Genomic DNA, 17965 nt, shown 5'->3' on the forward strand with positions numbered 1-17965 from the left:
ACCGAACCAAACACATAAACAAGGCCGTAGAACAGACCCATATCATAAATTTTGCATACAGCTGGCAAGTGCTGATTTATATGGCTCTGACATATTTAGATGGTATTGGTTGGATGGGGTTCAACAGGGTGGTTTGAAGCTCCTGCCATATAAGCAAAGTTAGGAAATAATAATATTAAGCTTGGGAAAGAACCAGAGATACTGAGGCAAACCTAACATTACCCTGCACACAAGGCATTGGCTAGCTTTAACCTGGAACTATAACAATCTTCAGGGACGCAGGTGGCGCTGTGGGTTAAAGCCTCAGCGCCTAGGGCTTGCCGATCGAAAGGTCGGCGGTTCGAATCCCCGCGGCGGGGTGCGCTCCCGCTGCTCGGTCCCAGCGCCTGCCAACCTAGCAGTTCGAAAGCACCTCCAGGTGCAAGTAGATAAATAGGGACCGCTTACCAGCGGGAAGGTAAACGGCGTTTCCGTGTGCGGCTCTGGCTCCCCAGAGCAGCGATGTCACGCTGGCCACGTGACCCGGAAGTGTCTTCGAACAGCGCTGGCCCCTGGCCTCTTGAGTGAGATGGGCACACAACCCCAGAGTCTGTCAAGACTGGCCCGTACGGGCAGGGGTACCTTTACCTTTACCTTTATAACAATCTTCAGCCATTTTCTACCATTTCAAAAAACATTAAAAAGTCAAGTAAATCCAGAAATGCTAATTATGGAAACTAATTATGGGCTCCCTTTGAAGGTTGTGGACTTTCCTTCATTGGAGGTTTTAAAGCAGAGGTTGGATGGCCATTTGTCAAGCATGCTTAACAGAGATTCTTGCATTGCAGGTGGTTGGATAAGATGGTCCCTTCCCACTATATGATTCTAAAGCCTATATGCTTCTGAGCCCAATTCAAAGCCTCGTGGAACACAGCTCTCTCTGCCAATCTCCCCATGCTTCAGTGGCAGCCCGAGATGTTTTGGCTCCTGAGTTGTTCCAGAGAGCTTTGGCACTGGCCTCCCTCCACCCCTAGGGGCAGGGAGAGACCAGCAGCAACATGGCACAGCAGCAATGCTGCACTGCTCTGCCACTGCTGAAGCCTCCTTTACTTGAGTTGCTTCTCAAGCGACATAAATGGTGGGGTGTTGCCTCCTGTGTTTCTGCCACCTGAGACAGCTGTTTCACTCTGCCTCATGTGTGGGCCAGCTCTGCCATGATTTAAGATTGGCCAGGGAAGCCTTTCTTGTTGTTCCACCACCAGAGGAAGTCTATGGTGTGGTGGCTTTCTCTATGGTGCCACCCAACCTCTATAATGACCTCCCCTTGGAGATGCATTTGGTGCCAACTTTACTTAGTTTTCACCCCCAGTAAAAAATGCAGCTTCCTTCTCAGGCATTTCAAAGCTGTGGTTTTTCCCAGTGCTATTTTAGTGTATCACCTGCTGTATTATAAATCTTGAACTGTTTTTAAAAGTTCTGTTTAAGTCAGGGATTGTCAGCTTGCTGCCAGCGAATGCCTTCATTGCCACCTGTGGGAGGGGGAGGCATGGATGCATGTATGGTTTGTGTGAGAAGGAGAGATGGAGGCACATGGTTTGTTTATGTTTGATCTGTGTAAGAGAGTGGGAGATGCCCTTTGGCAGAGGAAGGGGGAGAGATGTACATGTTAAGTGAGATGTAAGAGAGATGCAAGTGTGTCTGTGATCTCTAGGTATGTGGTGACTGTATGTACGTGTTGTCTATGTGACAACAGGCTCCCTGTTGTTATTATTGAGTGTGCGCATCATTATTGTGGGATCTCCAAAATCAGGACTAGCATGACAACGGTGACCTCACACAGTAAGTATGAGGGTGTCTGGGTGCAAGGGAAGAAGCAGAGACTATAGCCTCTCTATTTTTGTGTTACACCATGCCTCCCATGGTAGCCATATTATGATGGGTGCCCAGAACATTATCTCATATTATCTCAAAATTCAAAATTAGCTGCTGCTCCAAACGGTTTTAGGTATAAAGGGTGGCATGCAATGAAGTTTTACTCAGACTAGACACGGTAAAATCAATGGATCTTAGTCATGCTCATCAATTTCAATGGTCTTACTCTGAGTACAGCTTAGATGAATACCAACCAAAGTATTTTTTTATGGTCCTAGTTAACACAACTGTTGTTGACAGGTTTTCTTTTATGTTGGTGCTATGTTATAATCTGCTCCCATGTCTGAAAAAACTTTTAGCATTTTATATTTGTAATGTTTTGTGATGGGATAATGAGCTGCTTGTGCGTAAAAGCTTGATCCCTCTGGGGTTTGGCTGGTCACCCAAACCTAGGCACTAACGGAGCCCCCAAAGCATGACTCCGTCAGTCGCTGGTAGAATCCGACAGTGGGCGTCTACGGAACTTACTCCAACATAAAAGTTGTTTGACGGACATGCGCCTCCTGGACTCTCTGCGTGACAGCTTCCGGCGAGGGGTGGGGGTTGCTAAAGGGGGTCTTGTTACCTCCTCACTGTTCTCACTAGAAGTATCCCAGAGCCTCTCCCCCGATTCCCTTTCCGCTGGAACTCCTGCTCTCCTCCTACTGGTTCCTTCTTCTGCTGTAGAGTCTCTCCTATTCTCCTGGAGCCTCTCCACCACCTGTCCCTCCGATGGCAGTTCCCTGACATCCACCTCCCCCCCAGGGCCCCCTTCACCCCCCCCCCCGCCTCCTCTCCCACTGGCAGTGAGGGCGGAAAGCCCCGGAAGGAACTCTCCTCGTCGTCCGAGGATTCAAACACTTCTAACCACGGCGTACCGTCTCTCTCCTCGTCTTCCTCTTCTTCGTCGGAGTCGGCTTCCTCACCCACCCCTGACTCTGGGAACCCTTCAAACTCCCCTTCCTCATCGGTGGTCCCAAAGTGTTCCTTTCTAAATCGTGCCACGGGTTGCGGTTTTTTTGGGAAACGCTGATGAAATGTTTCTATTAAAACCTCGTCCTTGACTAACTCTGCTGGTACCCAAGTGTTTTCCGACTCAACTTCCCCCTCCCATTCTACCAGAGATTCCACCTGATTCCCCTTCCACCTGGAATCAATGATTCCTGCCACGTTCATGTCGCGTTCTCTCTCTTCTATCATGGGCGTTTGGGTGACCTCTCTCTCACGCTCCCCCCACTCACGTCCCTCTCGGTACGGCGACAGTAATGACCTGTGAAATACTGGGTGCAATTTCATGTGACTGGGCAGTCTGAGTTTGAATGTTACTGGGTTGACCTGCTGTATGACCTCAAAGGGTCCCAATCTTTTGGGTCTCAATTTCTTACTCCCTCCCTTGAACGGTAGTCCTTGGGTGGATAGCCACACCCGGTTTCCCACCCTTATAGTTTCACCTTCCCTCCTATTTCTGTCTGCTTGTTTCTTATATTCTTCCTTGGCTTTCTCTAAGTTAAGTTGAAGCTGACGGTGGATCGCTTCCATCTCTTCAAAAAAGTGTTCCGCCGCTAGCACGCTCCACCTCTCCCCTCCTTCTCCTGGAAATGCCCGGGGATGACACCCATAATTTGCCAGAAAAGGACTCATCCCTGTGGACACGTTCTCCGCGTTGTTGTAGGCAAATTCTGCCAGAGGTAACTTATCTACCCAATCATTTTCTCTGTCTTTTACATAACACCTCAGGTATTGTTGTAAAATCCCGTTTGCCCTTTCCGCTTGCCCATTTGTTTCTGGGTGCCGGGCAGTTGAGAAATTGAGTTCCACGTGCAGTAAGCTCATAGGTTTCCTCCAGAACCTGGAAGTAAACTGTTTCCCTCTGTCGCTGACCACCCTCAAGGGGGCGCCATGCAACCTGAAAATATGCTCTACAAATAACTTGGCGGTTTCCTCCGCGGTGACCGCATGGGAACAGGCTATAAAATGACACATCTTAGTTAATAGATCTACCACCACCATGACAGCTGTTTTGCCCTTGGATTTTGGCAGGTCCGTCATAAAATCTATGGATACTGCCTCCCATGGCCTTTCTGGTGTGGGTAAGGGTTGTAATAGCCCCGCTGGCGCCACCCTCTCCCCTTTCGCTCGCTGGCACCTGTCGCAACCCCTGACATATTCCCGTACGTCCTCCCTCACCTTGGGCCACCAAAACTCTCTGGTAACCAACCACATGGTTTTGTGCTGTCCAAAATGCCCCGCTGTGGGGCTGTCATGCAACTGCTTGAGTACTCTGCCCCTCAGTTCCCCATCTGGTATGTACAGTGCCCCTTTGTAATACAACGCCCCGTTCTTTTCTTCAAACCCCCCTGTGTTCTCCTCTGTCCTCCTGAGTTCTCTGAATTTCTCTTGGGCGTATTCATCGTTCTCAGTACCCTCTATCAGTTCCCTCTGCCCCACCACTGCCACCCCACACACCCAGCGGTCTTCAGGGATTACATGCCTTGCCTCAGGCGCTCCCTCCCCCTCTAAGTACTCAGGTTTCCTGGAGAGAGCGTCCGCCCTCACGTTCTCGGAGCCTGGCACGTAACGAATCTCAAAGTGGAATTTGGAGAACTCCTGGGCCCATCTCACTTGTCTCTGGTTCAGCACTCGTGCTGTTCTCCAGTATTCCAGATTTTTGTGGTCAGTTCGGACTTGAACCTTGTGCTGCGCCCCAATCAGCAAGTGGCGCCATCTCCGGAATGCTTCATGAATGGCGAGCAGTTCTCAGTCGTATACTGTGTAGTTCCTCTCAGATTTGTTCAACTTCCGCGAGAAGAACGCACACGGTCTCCATTCGGACGTATCTTTTCCCGGCTGGAGAAGCACGGCCCCCACCGCTCGGTCTGACGCGTCAGTCTCCACCCTCATTGGTTGTTGTAGATCTACGTGCAAAAGTTGCTCTTCCGACGCAAACGCCTGCTTTAAGTGTTCGAACGCCCGCTGCGCTTCTTCCGTCCAAACAAATTTTTTCTTGCTGCTAAGACAATCCGTGATGGGCGCTGTTAAATGGGCAAAGTTTTTGATGAACTTCCTATAGAAGTTTCCGAAGCCCAGGAATCTTTGCACGTCCTTCTTGGTCTTTGGTGTTTTCCATTCCAGTACCGCTTGAACCTTGCTGGGATCCATGGCCAATCCCTTGTCAGACAACCGGTACCCCAGGAATTCCACCTCCCTGGTATGAAACTGACACTTCTCCAGTTTCACCCACAGCCAATTTTCTCGCAGTTTGCTCAGTACTTCTCTTACATCTCGCACATGCTGCTCCTCATTCTCTGAGTATACCAGGACGTCATCTAAGAACGCTACGCAGTTCTTGTAGAGCAATGGCCCCAGGACGTGATTCATGAACGATTGAAAACAGGCCGAGCCCGCCTGTAGACCGAAGGGCATAACGAGGTACTCAAAGGCCCCCAAGGGGGTGAACATAGTGGTTTTCCACTCATCCCCCTTTCCTTCCCGCTTTTCCAAAGCTCTGGCTTCCTGGCGCGCTCCTATGGACAGCGCAGATTTAGTCAGCTGGTCCATAGACTCCGCCCTAGGCGCCCGGGAAAGTTCATCTTTCACTGCCGGAGAGAGCCCTTCTTCAAACAGCATTTGAATAGGTTCACTCGCAAGGTCCCACCCCAGTCTATGAATCAGCATGGTGAACTCAGTCCAGTACTCACGTACAGATCGGCTCCCCTGTTTACACGCCATTAACTGCCTGCGCACCACCCCTTGCTCAATCTCGCTGGGAAACATCAAGTCCATGGCGCGAAAAAAATTCATTGTGTCCTTTAAGATTTCATTATTGGCTGCCATCAGGGGCCTAATCCAGTCCCTCGCCCCTCCCTCTAGATGGCCAATCACGTACGCCACTCTAGAGTTCTCATCGGGGAAGTCATCAAACAGTAGATTGAGAGCATATTGCATCTCTGTCCTAAAGGCTTGATAGTTCCTGGGATTCCCCCCAAATTTCTGCACCAATCCAGGCACCTTTCTGGCAAGTGGGGTGGTTTTTCCCTTATCCGCATCTTGAGCCCTCCTCTCCTCGAGCCTCACCGTTTGCAGCGCGAGCTGGACCTCCAACGCCCTGTACCTTTCTTCCAGGCTTGGACCTGCTCCAGCTCCAGCTCCTCCGGTTCCGGCTGGTTCGCTCATGATGCCCTCTGCTTGCACAAGCTGCTTTCAAAGACTGTCGGATTGCTGTGATGGGATAATGAGCTGCTTGTGCGTAAAAGCTTGATCCCTCTGGGGTTTGGCTGGTCACCCAAACCTAGGCACTAACGGAGCCCCCAAAGCATGACTCCGTCAGTCGCTGGTAGAATCCGACAGTGGGCATCTACGGAACTTACTCCAACATAAAAGTTGTTTGACGGACATGCGCCTCCTGGACTCTCTGCGTGACAGCTTCTGGCGAGGGGTGGGGGTTGCTAAAGGGGGTCTTGTTACCTCCTCACTGTTCTCACTAGAAGTATCCCAGAGCCTCTCCCCCGATTCCCTTTCCGCTGGAACTCCTGCTCTCCCCCTACTGGTTCCTTCTTCTGCTGTAGAGTCTCTCCTATTCTCCTGGAGCCTCTCCACCACCTGTCCCTCCGATGGCAGTTCCCTGACATGTTTTATTGAATTCCTTATGCATTTCACATTTTGCACTTCATTACCGTAAATTGCTTCGAGATGGGATATATAAATATAATATTCTAACTAAATTGAAATAAGTAAGGACATTTATGTCTCAAGACTTCTGCACATATATATTTAATTGACTGGTTATGTACTTTAAGAGTACTCCATCTTTATAAACACTTGCGGGTTTTGTGACTGAGAGCTGCACTCTTCCAAGGCAGTAGAACAGGACAAAATTTCAAAGGCTTCCCCCTGAAAATTCGTTCTCTTGATGCAGAAATGAACTGTATTCCGCCTCCACTAACAGGGTCCTTAAGACTCTTCCATCAGTTTGCCACACAATCTGAAGAGCTAACAGGAGCCCAGCTATGTATTCATATCCCCTAAACAATGAACTGAGCATAAAGCAATTTAAGCCACTGCTCAATACGTGAGTAGCCAATGATCTGCTGAAACGGAAGACACATTTCCATTTCAATATAGTGTGAATCAATGAACTGGTTCACCACACTTCAAAACACGCACCACCATTCCTCTCAAAGCATCTGCGGTGCATTTTGTCATGGACTTGTGGCTCCGTTTTGGCACACCAGGTAGCCCAGTGCAGGACTTGGGACTGGCAGCTCCTTCTGTTAGCTTGCAGGGAAGTGATAAAAGACAAGGAGGTAGAACCTTGGCGTAGCTCTATACATAAACGGAACACGAACACAAAACCAGAGAACAGAGTATCTCAAAGCCCTTTTATCCAACACTCTGCTGGAAGGGACATAAAAATAAATAACGTTGAAAAACTGCACGTCTTTGAACTTCTTTAGCCAACAGACCTTACAGGCCTCCTACAGTGCAGCAATAAAGATGCTTCAAGAAACCAGTGTAACACTTGACAAAATTTTATAATGCCACAATCACTTTTTGTTATGCAAGGCCCCTGAGAATGCCGAACGCTATGCAAGACATCGTGCATTAATGGAGCTTCTCTATCCCCACCCCCACCCCAATATATGCAAGCACAGCACCCCTGCTTGGTTCTTTTCTGTCACCTGTAGAAATGCGAAGGAGTCCAAGTCAAAAGCATCATATTCTGCACAGCCCAGACACTCAACATCCTAGCTTCATGCCTTGCCCCTTCTTATTTAAAAAGGAAAGAAGAAGAAAAGAGCTTATGATGATTAATGAACCATAGCTGGATGGATGGCTCTTCCTTTCATGTACATTCAAGATCTGTATTCATGTATCTCTGCTTCTTTGAAAAATAAGCATAGCAAAGGCACCAGCATGCTGAGCAGTGTTGTCACAGCTTATTGGTACTGGCAGCATTTGACAGCCAGCATCCCCCCATCTCAAATCTGTCTGGTTGGAGAGTCAGTTGGAACCAACTTGGTTTTGAGGTCGCTTCTCCCTTGGAAGTGAGGAAGAGCATGTGAAACTGTAGCACGTGAAAGTATAGTTGGTACCCACTTAGAGTGAACAAGGATCAGGCAGACACAGCTTTGGAGAAAGAGAAGGTGAGGTTTTATTGTTGAGCAATAAGGACCCAGTAGGAATCTCTTCCAAAAGACTGGGACCCCGAGAAACACAAATCCTGAGGTCTTTATACCTGAGCAAATCACAGCAAATCACAGATCATGAGACAGTCACGAACGCCAGCGAAAATTAGCCAATTAGCGTGCTTCTTGCCATGCTTACGGCTCCTGGTCAAGCACAGAGTTCTACTCCCAACTTCTGCTTTCCGTTGTCTGCACAAATGATGCACAATGATGCACAATCTGACCTTTTCCCCTGTTCTGACAGAACAGGGAGTTTTGGAGTTTTTGTGGTTTGGCCCTTCCTGTTCTTGTGGATTATTTTAGCCTGCATTTGAGGGGGATTTTGTACCAGTGTCTCTGATTCATGTCTTCCCCTTTGTTCAGGGCACAAGGATGTTTCTAGGGAAAAGGTCGGTTCTAAAGTTGCTGTTCCAAGCAGTTTGCAGTTAGCTAAGGCAAAAGCTTTCCTTTGATTCAAAATGGATTATAAAAATACTGTAAGCCCTGATTATGTGTGAGCATATGTGAATATATTGATGACTCATAACTGATTATATGAATAGCCTAAGGGTAGCCCTTCTTTCCTTGCCTCAAAACTGCTTACTGTTCAGAACCTCTCTGACCTGGTCCTTGAAGCAGCCTTTCTTTCATTCTAGACTACTGAGCCACCAAATTCAGTGCCAATTAGTTTGGCACGAGAAAACACCCAACTCTTATCTGACATTTTCATCTGATCCTAGGAAGGCAACCAAAGCAGTGAACTGCTGTTTGGTGGCTGCGAAGGACAGGATGGGGCAGAACAAGCTGTTGGGTGGACTGACTGATTTCGGTTTGTTGTACAAAATGTTCTGGGTTTCACCCCTCCTGAAAGTTCAGGTTCATAGCTTGGGGGTACTCCTTGACGTGGTGCTCTTATTAGATGTGCAGGTAGCTAGTGTGGTGAGGACATGTACCCCAGTTTAGTTGGCTCACCTACTAGTTGGTTCACCTACTATGATGAAGTCTAACATAAGGACATAAGGAAAGCCTACTAGATCAGGCCAATTGTTCATCTGGTCCAGCATCCTGTTCTGACAGCGGTCAACCAGATGACTGGGGGCGACCCACAAGGAGGATTCAAGCACAAGAGCACTATTGTGGTTTCCAGCAACTGGTATTCAGAATCACTGCTGCCTCCAACTGCAGAGGCAGATCACAGCCATCATGGTTAGCAGCCATCAATAGTCTTCTGCCACTTTGCTTCCAGACCCAGTTCAAGGTGTTGATGTTAACCACTTAATGATGTTAGCACACTTAATCTGTTAAGCACTTAATGGCTGCGAACAGCATATATTGGGTTCCACCTTCTTCCACATAAGCCTCCCCACATAGCATCTCAGGTCTGGATTTCACATCCCTCAACTCTGTGAGGCCTGCTTGATAGTGACCATATCTAGGGTATTTTCTGTACTGGTGCCCACTTTGTGGGATGCTTTGCCAATAAGCTGCAAATCTCCCTCACTGTTTTGGATGACTGCTTTAAGAGGCCTTAGGATGAATATTTCCCATTTCTGGTATTTTGATGTTTTAATTCTGATGGCTGTTTTGTAATTGTTATTGTGCCAGTCTTGGTGTTTTACAAATATTTTGATTTGGCTGAATTGTGGATTGCATTATATTGTGGTTTCTGACAGGATACACACACACACACACACACACACACATATATATATATATATATATATATATATATATATATATATATTGCTTTCGTAGATATTTGCTTTCGTAGATTTTCACGGGTACAGGAATGCAGGTTTTGGTGTCCTCGGGTGTCTTCCCGTGTAAAAGTTGGGGTGTCTAGGCGACGTTTCGACGAGGTCTCACTCGTCATCTTCAGGCTGGTGCTTTCGGCTTCTTGTTACTGGAACAGAGACACCACACCCCCTCTACAGTATTTATAGGAACTCAAACATTGAGATCCCGCTCTGTTCCAGTAACAAGAAGCCGAAAGCACCAGCCTGAAGATGACGAGTGAGACCTCGTCGAAACGTCGCCTAGACACCCCAACTTTTACACGGGAAGACACCCGAGGACACCAAAACCTGCATATATATATATACATACACACACAAATAAGCTCATAAATCTTCCCAGAAAAAGGTATTCTGAGAAGTATTTTTTACTAAATAACATGAGTTGTTTATATGTTGTGTGAAGCCCTTTGGGGGAGCTGGGTTCTACATTTAGTAGGCATAGAGAAAGACAGTGGTGACGTGGTACAAAATTTTCTCTGAAATTACATTACCTTCTCTATCCCTACCCCACCCCTTTTCCTTTTGAATGATTCTTTAAAATCTGTCTCTGGTAATGAGATCAATTTGCCTCACCTGTCAGATCTGTCCTGCGAAGGGGTGACAGAAACAGCACATCTCTATTCCATTCCAAGGGAAAGCATTTCAGATGTGAATAATGAAAACATAGAAGGTATATATGCCATTATGCACACCATAGCAAAATCAGATTGCTTCCTGCAGAAGCCACTGTCAGGTTTTATTGCAAACAGTACATATATTACCAGCTGGTAGGAAAATGGCCCTCAGACTTCCCTGTTGGATAAAATATTAACCTGCTCAATGTTAGCTTGTTGCACTTGCAAAATTTGCTGAGAATTTGGTAGATTTGGTCTGCCTCAGTGGCCCTTCTACCAACTGTTTTCTCTAATTCTTTTGGTCTGTTGTGTCCATCCAAATAACACACCTGTAAAGAATACAGAAAGGTGGCCAGCAAAACATATTCTACTTCCTGACAAACTATATTTATGTAACTTCCCTTCTGGATATTATTCTTTCTTAATACTGTCTCTCTTCATCTCCAATTGCCTGCTACTTTTTTGTTTGTTTTTGACAGGGAAAAACTGACTTGCTAAGCCAACCCCATCCAACTCTAACCATGGCAGAGAATCACCATCAGTTTTATGGTGGTGTGGATTTCCATGATGTGGTTATAAGCAGCCTGAACAGTAGCGCGCCATAGTTGTGTAAGCAGAAACTGGTGATTCCCCTTACTCAGACGGCATTAAGGATATTGTTAGGAGAATCTGATTATTCAGACTGTATTAAGAATATGTCAAGAATGTTTGTACAGGGAAAACTGAGTTAGCCTGATAGATAGTAGGCACTGTGTTCTTCTGGCTGAATCAAGCACCCAGCTCTGATACTGCAGGCATGCTTTCCCTCTTGAGAACATGACTTCATTTCTCTGCATGTGTAAAGCTAATTTAGAGGTAATTTATAGGCCTGTGGACTCCACTTTTGTGAGTTCTCCAGCGGCCACTGTTCGACCAAGTAAAGTCACTTCAAACATCACAGTGGTATGCTTATTGAGGAAATCCACTACAGCTGCATAAATTGTACTAACAGCTTATATACCTCTGGGTTAAAATACCAACCAATTATGAACAAAGCGTATGTGTCAAAAGTACCACCGGCCATGCCCAAATGAATTCTGTTGATTATTCTCATGGATGGGTTAGGTTGTGATTCCTTTCAGGAACAAATCCACCAGTGTGTGCAACCCTCATTGAGGACTTGGCAGGATCTGAAAACAGGACTGGATAGCTCAGTTGATTAGAGCATGGTCTGATAACGCCATGGTTGCAGTTTCGGTTCCTTCTATAATTCTATGACTACACAACTAATGAAACATAAAGCACTACATTTAATCTGAAGTAGAGATGGAATTGTGCTGAAATCCTCAACCTAGGAAGCAGTCTTCTACCCAGTCAGACCATATGTCCCTCCAGACCAGGATTTTTCACCCTGACTGGCAGTGTCTCTCTACATTTCCAGACAGGAGTATTTCCCAGCCCTACCTAAAGATGCCAGAGATTTAACCTGAGTCCATCTGCATTCAAAGCATGTGCTCTCCCACTCCACTCCAGCCCTTCTCCACCACAGGCTTCCTGTTGCAGTTTCAAAACACACAGAGTACAACCCTCGCATCAAATAATGCCTCCAACCACCTTGAATTTTGTAATGTTCGAAGTGTTGCAGATCTGACTTTTGACAACAACGCTACTCGGCTAGAGGCTCTTGTTTTCCAGAGAGTGCCTTTCAGTGTTAATGCTGCTGGCTGAGTTGACCTTAAAATTAGAAGCGCATAGAACACACAAGTCCCAGGCTGCTGTTTTGCAGTGTTTTTATGCTAATAACACCTGAAAGTTAGTGCTCCCTGTGCTGAATTAAATAAATGAGGTCCAGAGTGCTTCTTGCCTACAAGCTCTGCGTTGTTCTCAATCAGATAATATACAGCTCAGCCTTTCATAGCAAAGCAGCTGTGACAGCTTGCATCCTAACCAGGAACCACAGCACCCTCTCTGAAAGAAAGCAGACTGGCTGCAGGCAGGGAAATGAAGTTATGTTAGGGTGGCCATGTGCCCTCCTTTACAGAAGAGCATCCTCTGATGGAAGGAGCAGAGGGAAAGTCCTCTATTTTAATGTGTTCTTCATTTGAAGGGCTGCAACTTGAGAGCATCTGCCTTGCACACAGAAGGTCTCAAGTTCCATCCCTGACATCTCCAACAAGGGTAGGAAAAACTCCTGCCTGAAACCCTTGAGAGTCACTGTCCGTCAAAGTAGACCAGGGCTTCCCAAACTTAGGTCTCCAGCTGTTTTTGGACTACAATTCCCATCATCCCTGGCCACTGGTCCTGCTAGCTAGGGATGATGGGAGTTGTGGTCCAAAAACAGCCAGAGAGACACACACACCCAAGTTTGGGAAACCCTGGTGTAGACAATACTGAGCTAGAGGAACCAATACCCTGGCTCAGTATAAGGCTGCTTCTTATGTTCCTGTGTTGACAGGCTACCCAGTGTCTTGGTGGCAACAGTGGAGCATCTCAGGCTAAATGTGGCCCTGTAAGCTTCTCTGTGCATGTCAAAGTGCAAGTAGATAAATAGGTACTGCTCTGGCGGGAAGGTAAACGGCGTTTCCGTGCGCTGCTCTGGTTCGCCAGAAGTGGCTTAGTCATGCTGGCCACATGACCTGGAAGCTGTACGCCGGCTCCCTCGGCCAATAAAGAGAGATGAGCGCTGCAACCCCAGAGTCGGCCACGACTGGATCTAATGGTCAGGGGTCCCTTTACCTTTACCTAAGCTTCTCTGTCTAGCCCTCAGTGCTCTCCCCCTGCCACACATCTTCACCAGGCCACACTCCTCATCAGTCCTGCTTTGTACCCTCCTTCAAGTGCTTTAGCTTGGCTGGAATGTGTCCTTGAATTATAATAATGTTGCTTGCTTGACTGGGTGGAGGGAAGGATGTAGGGGGGACAGACCTCTGACTTGTTCACATCTGTGGGAATGTACAAGTGGTGATAATTACATCCTTTGCTCTGCCTGCTTTTCACCACTGGCTCTGCCCACCTCTGACATGATGCTCCTGGAAGGCTGCTCATGAAGGCATGAGGCCCTCAGATTGTCCTCAGATTGCTGTAGGTGGCGGCCATTTCCTCAATTACATTACATTCCTTGATTACATTAAACTAACTTATTTGGCCAAAACAAATATGGCGGCCAGATGGAGCCAGTTGTGTGTTTTTATTTCCTTTTTAAACCTGCAAACCTGCTGATGCCGAGCCTGTACGCTGCTTTTATTTTGAAACATATCCATGCTGGGAGGACCCCATTAGTTACTTCCCTGCTGGATCTGCAAAGCCTGAGCTAAAATAAGTAGCAATCCTTCTCACCTCAGGTTGTGGAAGCAAACTTGACTCATACCTTCAGATAAATAGACAGATAGAGGAAATAACTGGAATAAAGCTCAAATCCATGTGTGTGGAGAAGCTCATACTGATAACATTTGTGTTTGCCTGGACTAACTAATTCACACACATTTCTCTCCGATGCTGAGGGTGTATAGCTTTCAGTGTCTGAGAGAGATGTGCATTAGAAAATAAGAGTAACATTGACATCTTGTGGAATAGGTAAATTACTGCAGGGATAACCATTTGAAGAGAAGTGGGGAAGAAACTTTTGAAAGCAGGTGTTCTGAAATGCCAACCACCATCCACGTGATATAATGACCAAAAGCAAACAGGAAGTAAAAGACTCCAGTAAATAGATTGAATAATTGGGGAGTGGGAGTGAATGGCATTGGAGAGTATTTCATGGTACCTATGGTCTTTTCTTGCACAGGAGTCATAAATTTATTGCTACAGGGATCTCTCCCACTTCTGAACCATATCTAAGCCAAGCTGCCAAGGCTCCCTGAAGTGTAATAAGACCCAGATCCATCAACTTTGACTTTCTGTTTATATATGTAAGTCAGAATTGTTTCATCTGTAACACCGAATTTATGTTTGCTAAAATGTTGGTTCTTGTCTTCTTTTAATTTATTGATTTGTTTTGCAAACTGCTTTCTCCTGCTGGCTCCCCTCCAACCTAAACTCCTTAGTGTAATAAGTGTGTTCTTGTTGTAAACTGCTTTGGGCATGGATCGTTGTGGAAAGGCGGCATAGAAATTGACTCGATCAGTCTCTGGATCTCCTAGCAATAAGCTTAGGTTACGATGGACAACAGACACAGAGGGCTCTATTGCAAACACATACTCTCATTTGAAGCTCGAGTTCCGAGGTTATATACAAAAAGGCTGGCACTCCTGAACGAATGCTTCAATCGGTTAGACGTTTTAAGAAAGAACACATTAAACACTGTTTCATGTCTTCCCCCATCCAACATTGGTCCCATTTTGCTCTCTAGCTTAACATTCTGACAAAACCTTCTATCTTATCAGTCCTTCTGGATCCAGCTATTCCCTCGCTGCTCAAGGCAAAGGGAAGCCATCCCTTACTGCCAGTGACAAGGACAAAACAAAACAAAAAGGATCTTAAAGGGCTCTCTTTCTTTTGTGCCTGAAGATCACTTGCTGGAAAGCTTCCATAGCACAAAACACCTTCTTCGGAGATACCAAGAACTGGATAACTCCAGCTACTGTATTTATATTTACAAAAATAGCTTTAAAAAAAGTAAACATAAATTAAAATAAAGGCAATGCTGCCCTCTTCAGGAAAAACATCAAACTCCACTGCGGGCTAGTTTAATCCTCCTGTTTCTCCCAACTTTCCAAAGGTCTCCAAGTCCATTTTGTATTCAACATTTCCCTCCTGGCTTCAACAAATGCTTCAATGTAGTACGGTGCTCATGGTGCACACAAGACAAAGTGATGGAATTTGCTTCCACAAGACACGGGGGCTGGCCACGAGTTTAAATGGCTCAAACAAACTATTAATAAAATTCATGGAGGGAAAGTCTATCCACAACTACTACTAATGATAGCTGCAGGCAGCCTGCAGGCAGAGTACAAGTGTGCCTCCAAATCATCCTGTTGTCGGGGAGCAATAATGAGAGGTTATTGTGTTCATTCCCTGCCTGGGTGCTTCCCAGAGACGTTGGGCAGTATGAAAAATAGGATGCTGTACTAGATGGATCACTGTTCATATCTAGCTTTAGTTATGTTATTGTATTCTGTTGTTGTTGTTGTTATATTACCCACTATATTCCAATACCATTCCAGAAAAGATTTTGTACCTCTTGTCAGGCACTGGTCTTAGGGTAACTCACAAGGTCTCTCTTTTTGCCCTAGCTGCAATGGAAATCCAGGAAAGAGCTATTAATGAGATTGCAGTTGGCTGCTTTCGGGGTGCTCTTATTTAACCATAATATTTTTTAAAAACTAATGTTTTTATCTGTATTAAACTTCACCCTTACAATATGTAAGGTTTATATATGTTACATGTGATTTACGTAGTATCGTTATGGTGCAGGTTTTTATATGGTTCTAGGTGGCAATGTGATTTTGTGCAGTATTTTATACTGTTGGTTCTTGCATTGTACCTATTTATCTGATATGTGAATGGCCCATGGCCCAAGCATTAATAAACTACTACTATTGCTACATTGCCCACCATTCACCCTGAGAAGAGTTGGAACGTTAAAACACAATTATTAAAACAACTTTAAACAATTTACAACCACAGAAATAAGGTGGGACCTAAAAATATACACCCATCAAGTGTCAAAAATATCTTCAGCATTCACCAGAAGCTGTACTGTGATGGTGCCAGATGAGCCACTGTGGGGAAGGAGTGCCACAACTTAGGGGCTGTCACAAAGAAGGCCCTCTCCTGACAGACAGACAGACAGACAGACAGACAGACAGACAGACACACACACACACACACACACACACACACACACACAGTCTCTGAGTGCAGAGGAGCTACCAACAAGGTCCCCTCTGCCAATCTTAGCACCCAAGAGGGTCTGTGGGGAAAGTGGCAGTCTTTCAGGTATTTGGGGTCTGAGTCGTTGAGTGCTTTGAATTGGGCCTGGAAATTAACTGGGAGCCAGTGCAGCTGGCAGATCTAGAGGGAACCCCAGCTAGTAATCTGACTGCTGCATTTTGAACCCGTTGATGTTTCTGTGTTGGCTTCAAGGTAAAGCGTAGAGCGCAGTGCAGTAATGCAATCTGGAAGTTACCAGAGAATGGAGTATCTTGGCCGAGTTGTCTCTGCCCGACAGAGTTGTCTCTTAGCAAACTAGGCAGAGCTGAAAAAAACACGCTCCTAGCCAGCAAGGGTGACAATGTTGAATCCAGCAGCATCACCAAGTTCTGATCCTGCTCCTTCCAGGGGAGCGCAACCCCTTTCCATGGTCGGCTGCCTTCCCACCTCCCATATGTGAGAACCTGGAGCATGTAACACCTGTTTGAACTAAGCATGGTTGCACTATTGGCTAGATGGGTCCCTTACTGGCCTTTGAGCCTTGACAAATGTGGCACCTTGTTCAATACCCCAGGCACCTTTCTGTGTGGCACATGTACCTGTTAAAGGAATAAAGAAGACAAATCTGATCTCAGGAAATTGGGCAGGTGGTCCACAGACAGAGTCAGCCTCAGAGCTGGAGCAGAGCCAGTTACAGTGGCAAAATCAACTTTGGAGCTGGCAGCATTATAACCTGAAGGGATGGTAGCTCAAAACATGCATAGCAAACAAAGACAAAGGGAGTTCACAACCTCCTTACAGATTTCCACTTGTATTTTACGTCTTGTGAAAATTTCACTGGGCGCTACCTGACCCTGCCACTCCTTTGTAAACTTCAATACCACGTTAGCTGTCACTTTCCCCACTTCCCATTTGTCACTAAGAAAAATAGGGAAAGAAGCAATGATCACCTGAAGAAAATGTCCCCAAATGCTAAAGTACTGCAAACCTACCATGCTGTTCATTTTAGATGAGGAAGACCCCGTTCTCTGCTTTCTCAAGCTGTTCATTTCTTCTGGGTTGCCATCCTTTGGTTTCAAGATCATCCGGCTGCTCCCAGCAGTGCCTTCTGAAGAGGATCTCAGGCGTTTTTCTATGAATCTTCCTTCTCGGTATGGGCTAAAACTACTAGCAAGATTCACTGTGGGATGAGGGGGGGAGGGGAGAGATGCAGTCAGCACACATGCCACAAAAGCTATTGAACATTTCTTTAACTCAGAGCCATGTTACTCTGAAGTAAGTTAGCTGTGGTAGGTTGAATCTTGACTGAGGCCTACAGCACTGCATTCAGACAAGAAATGTACAGGAATACATGCTGAAGGATTGGGTGAATTGGCCAATTATATAATTCACTTCCTGAGAAGGCAACAAGAAGCAAGAGGGGTTGTACTGGTCCCAGGGTATGGCTGCCATCTTGTTGATCAGGTCTGGGTCTTGCCAGTTCCTGGATGGGTGACCCCTAGAAACACCCATGTATGCCTCCTTGGGTTCCATGACGGAAGATAATCAGACGAAAGTCCATGGTTCAGTGGGAACAGCCGTAGCTCAGTGGTAATGCATCTACGTCTTGTGCAAAAGGTTCCAGGTTCAATCCCCAGCTTCCCTGGTCTCT

General features: G+C 46.2%; 1 protein-coding gene across 7 annotated transcripts in view; it reads right to left on the minus strand.

Annotated features, from left to right (window-relative positions):
* The window catches only part of CCSER1 (coiled-coil serine rich protein 1), a 691921-nt gene that overhangs the window by 546396 nt on the left and 127560 nt on the right, over positions 1–17965 (minus strand). For all 7 annotated transcript variants that reach the window (XM_083756443.1, XM_083756445.1, XM_083756444.1 and 4 more), the window contains one exon: positions 17307–17494. In XM_083756443.1, the coding sequence (XP_083612569.1) occupies positions 17307–17494 (188 nt within the window). The remainder of the gene's footprint in view (positions 1–17306; positions 17495–17965) is intronic.

Source organism: Podarcis gaigeae (genome assembly GCF_964106915.1).
Source record: "Podarcis gaigeae genome assembly, chromosome: 9".
Lineage (NCBI taxonomy): Eukaryota > Metazoa > Chordata > Lepidosauria > Squamata > Lacertidae > Podarcis > Podarcis gaigeae.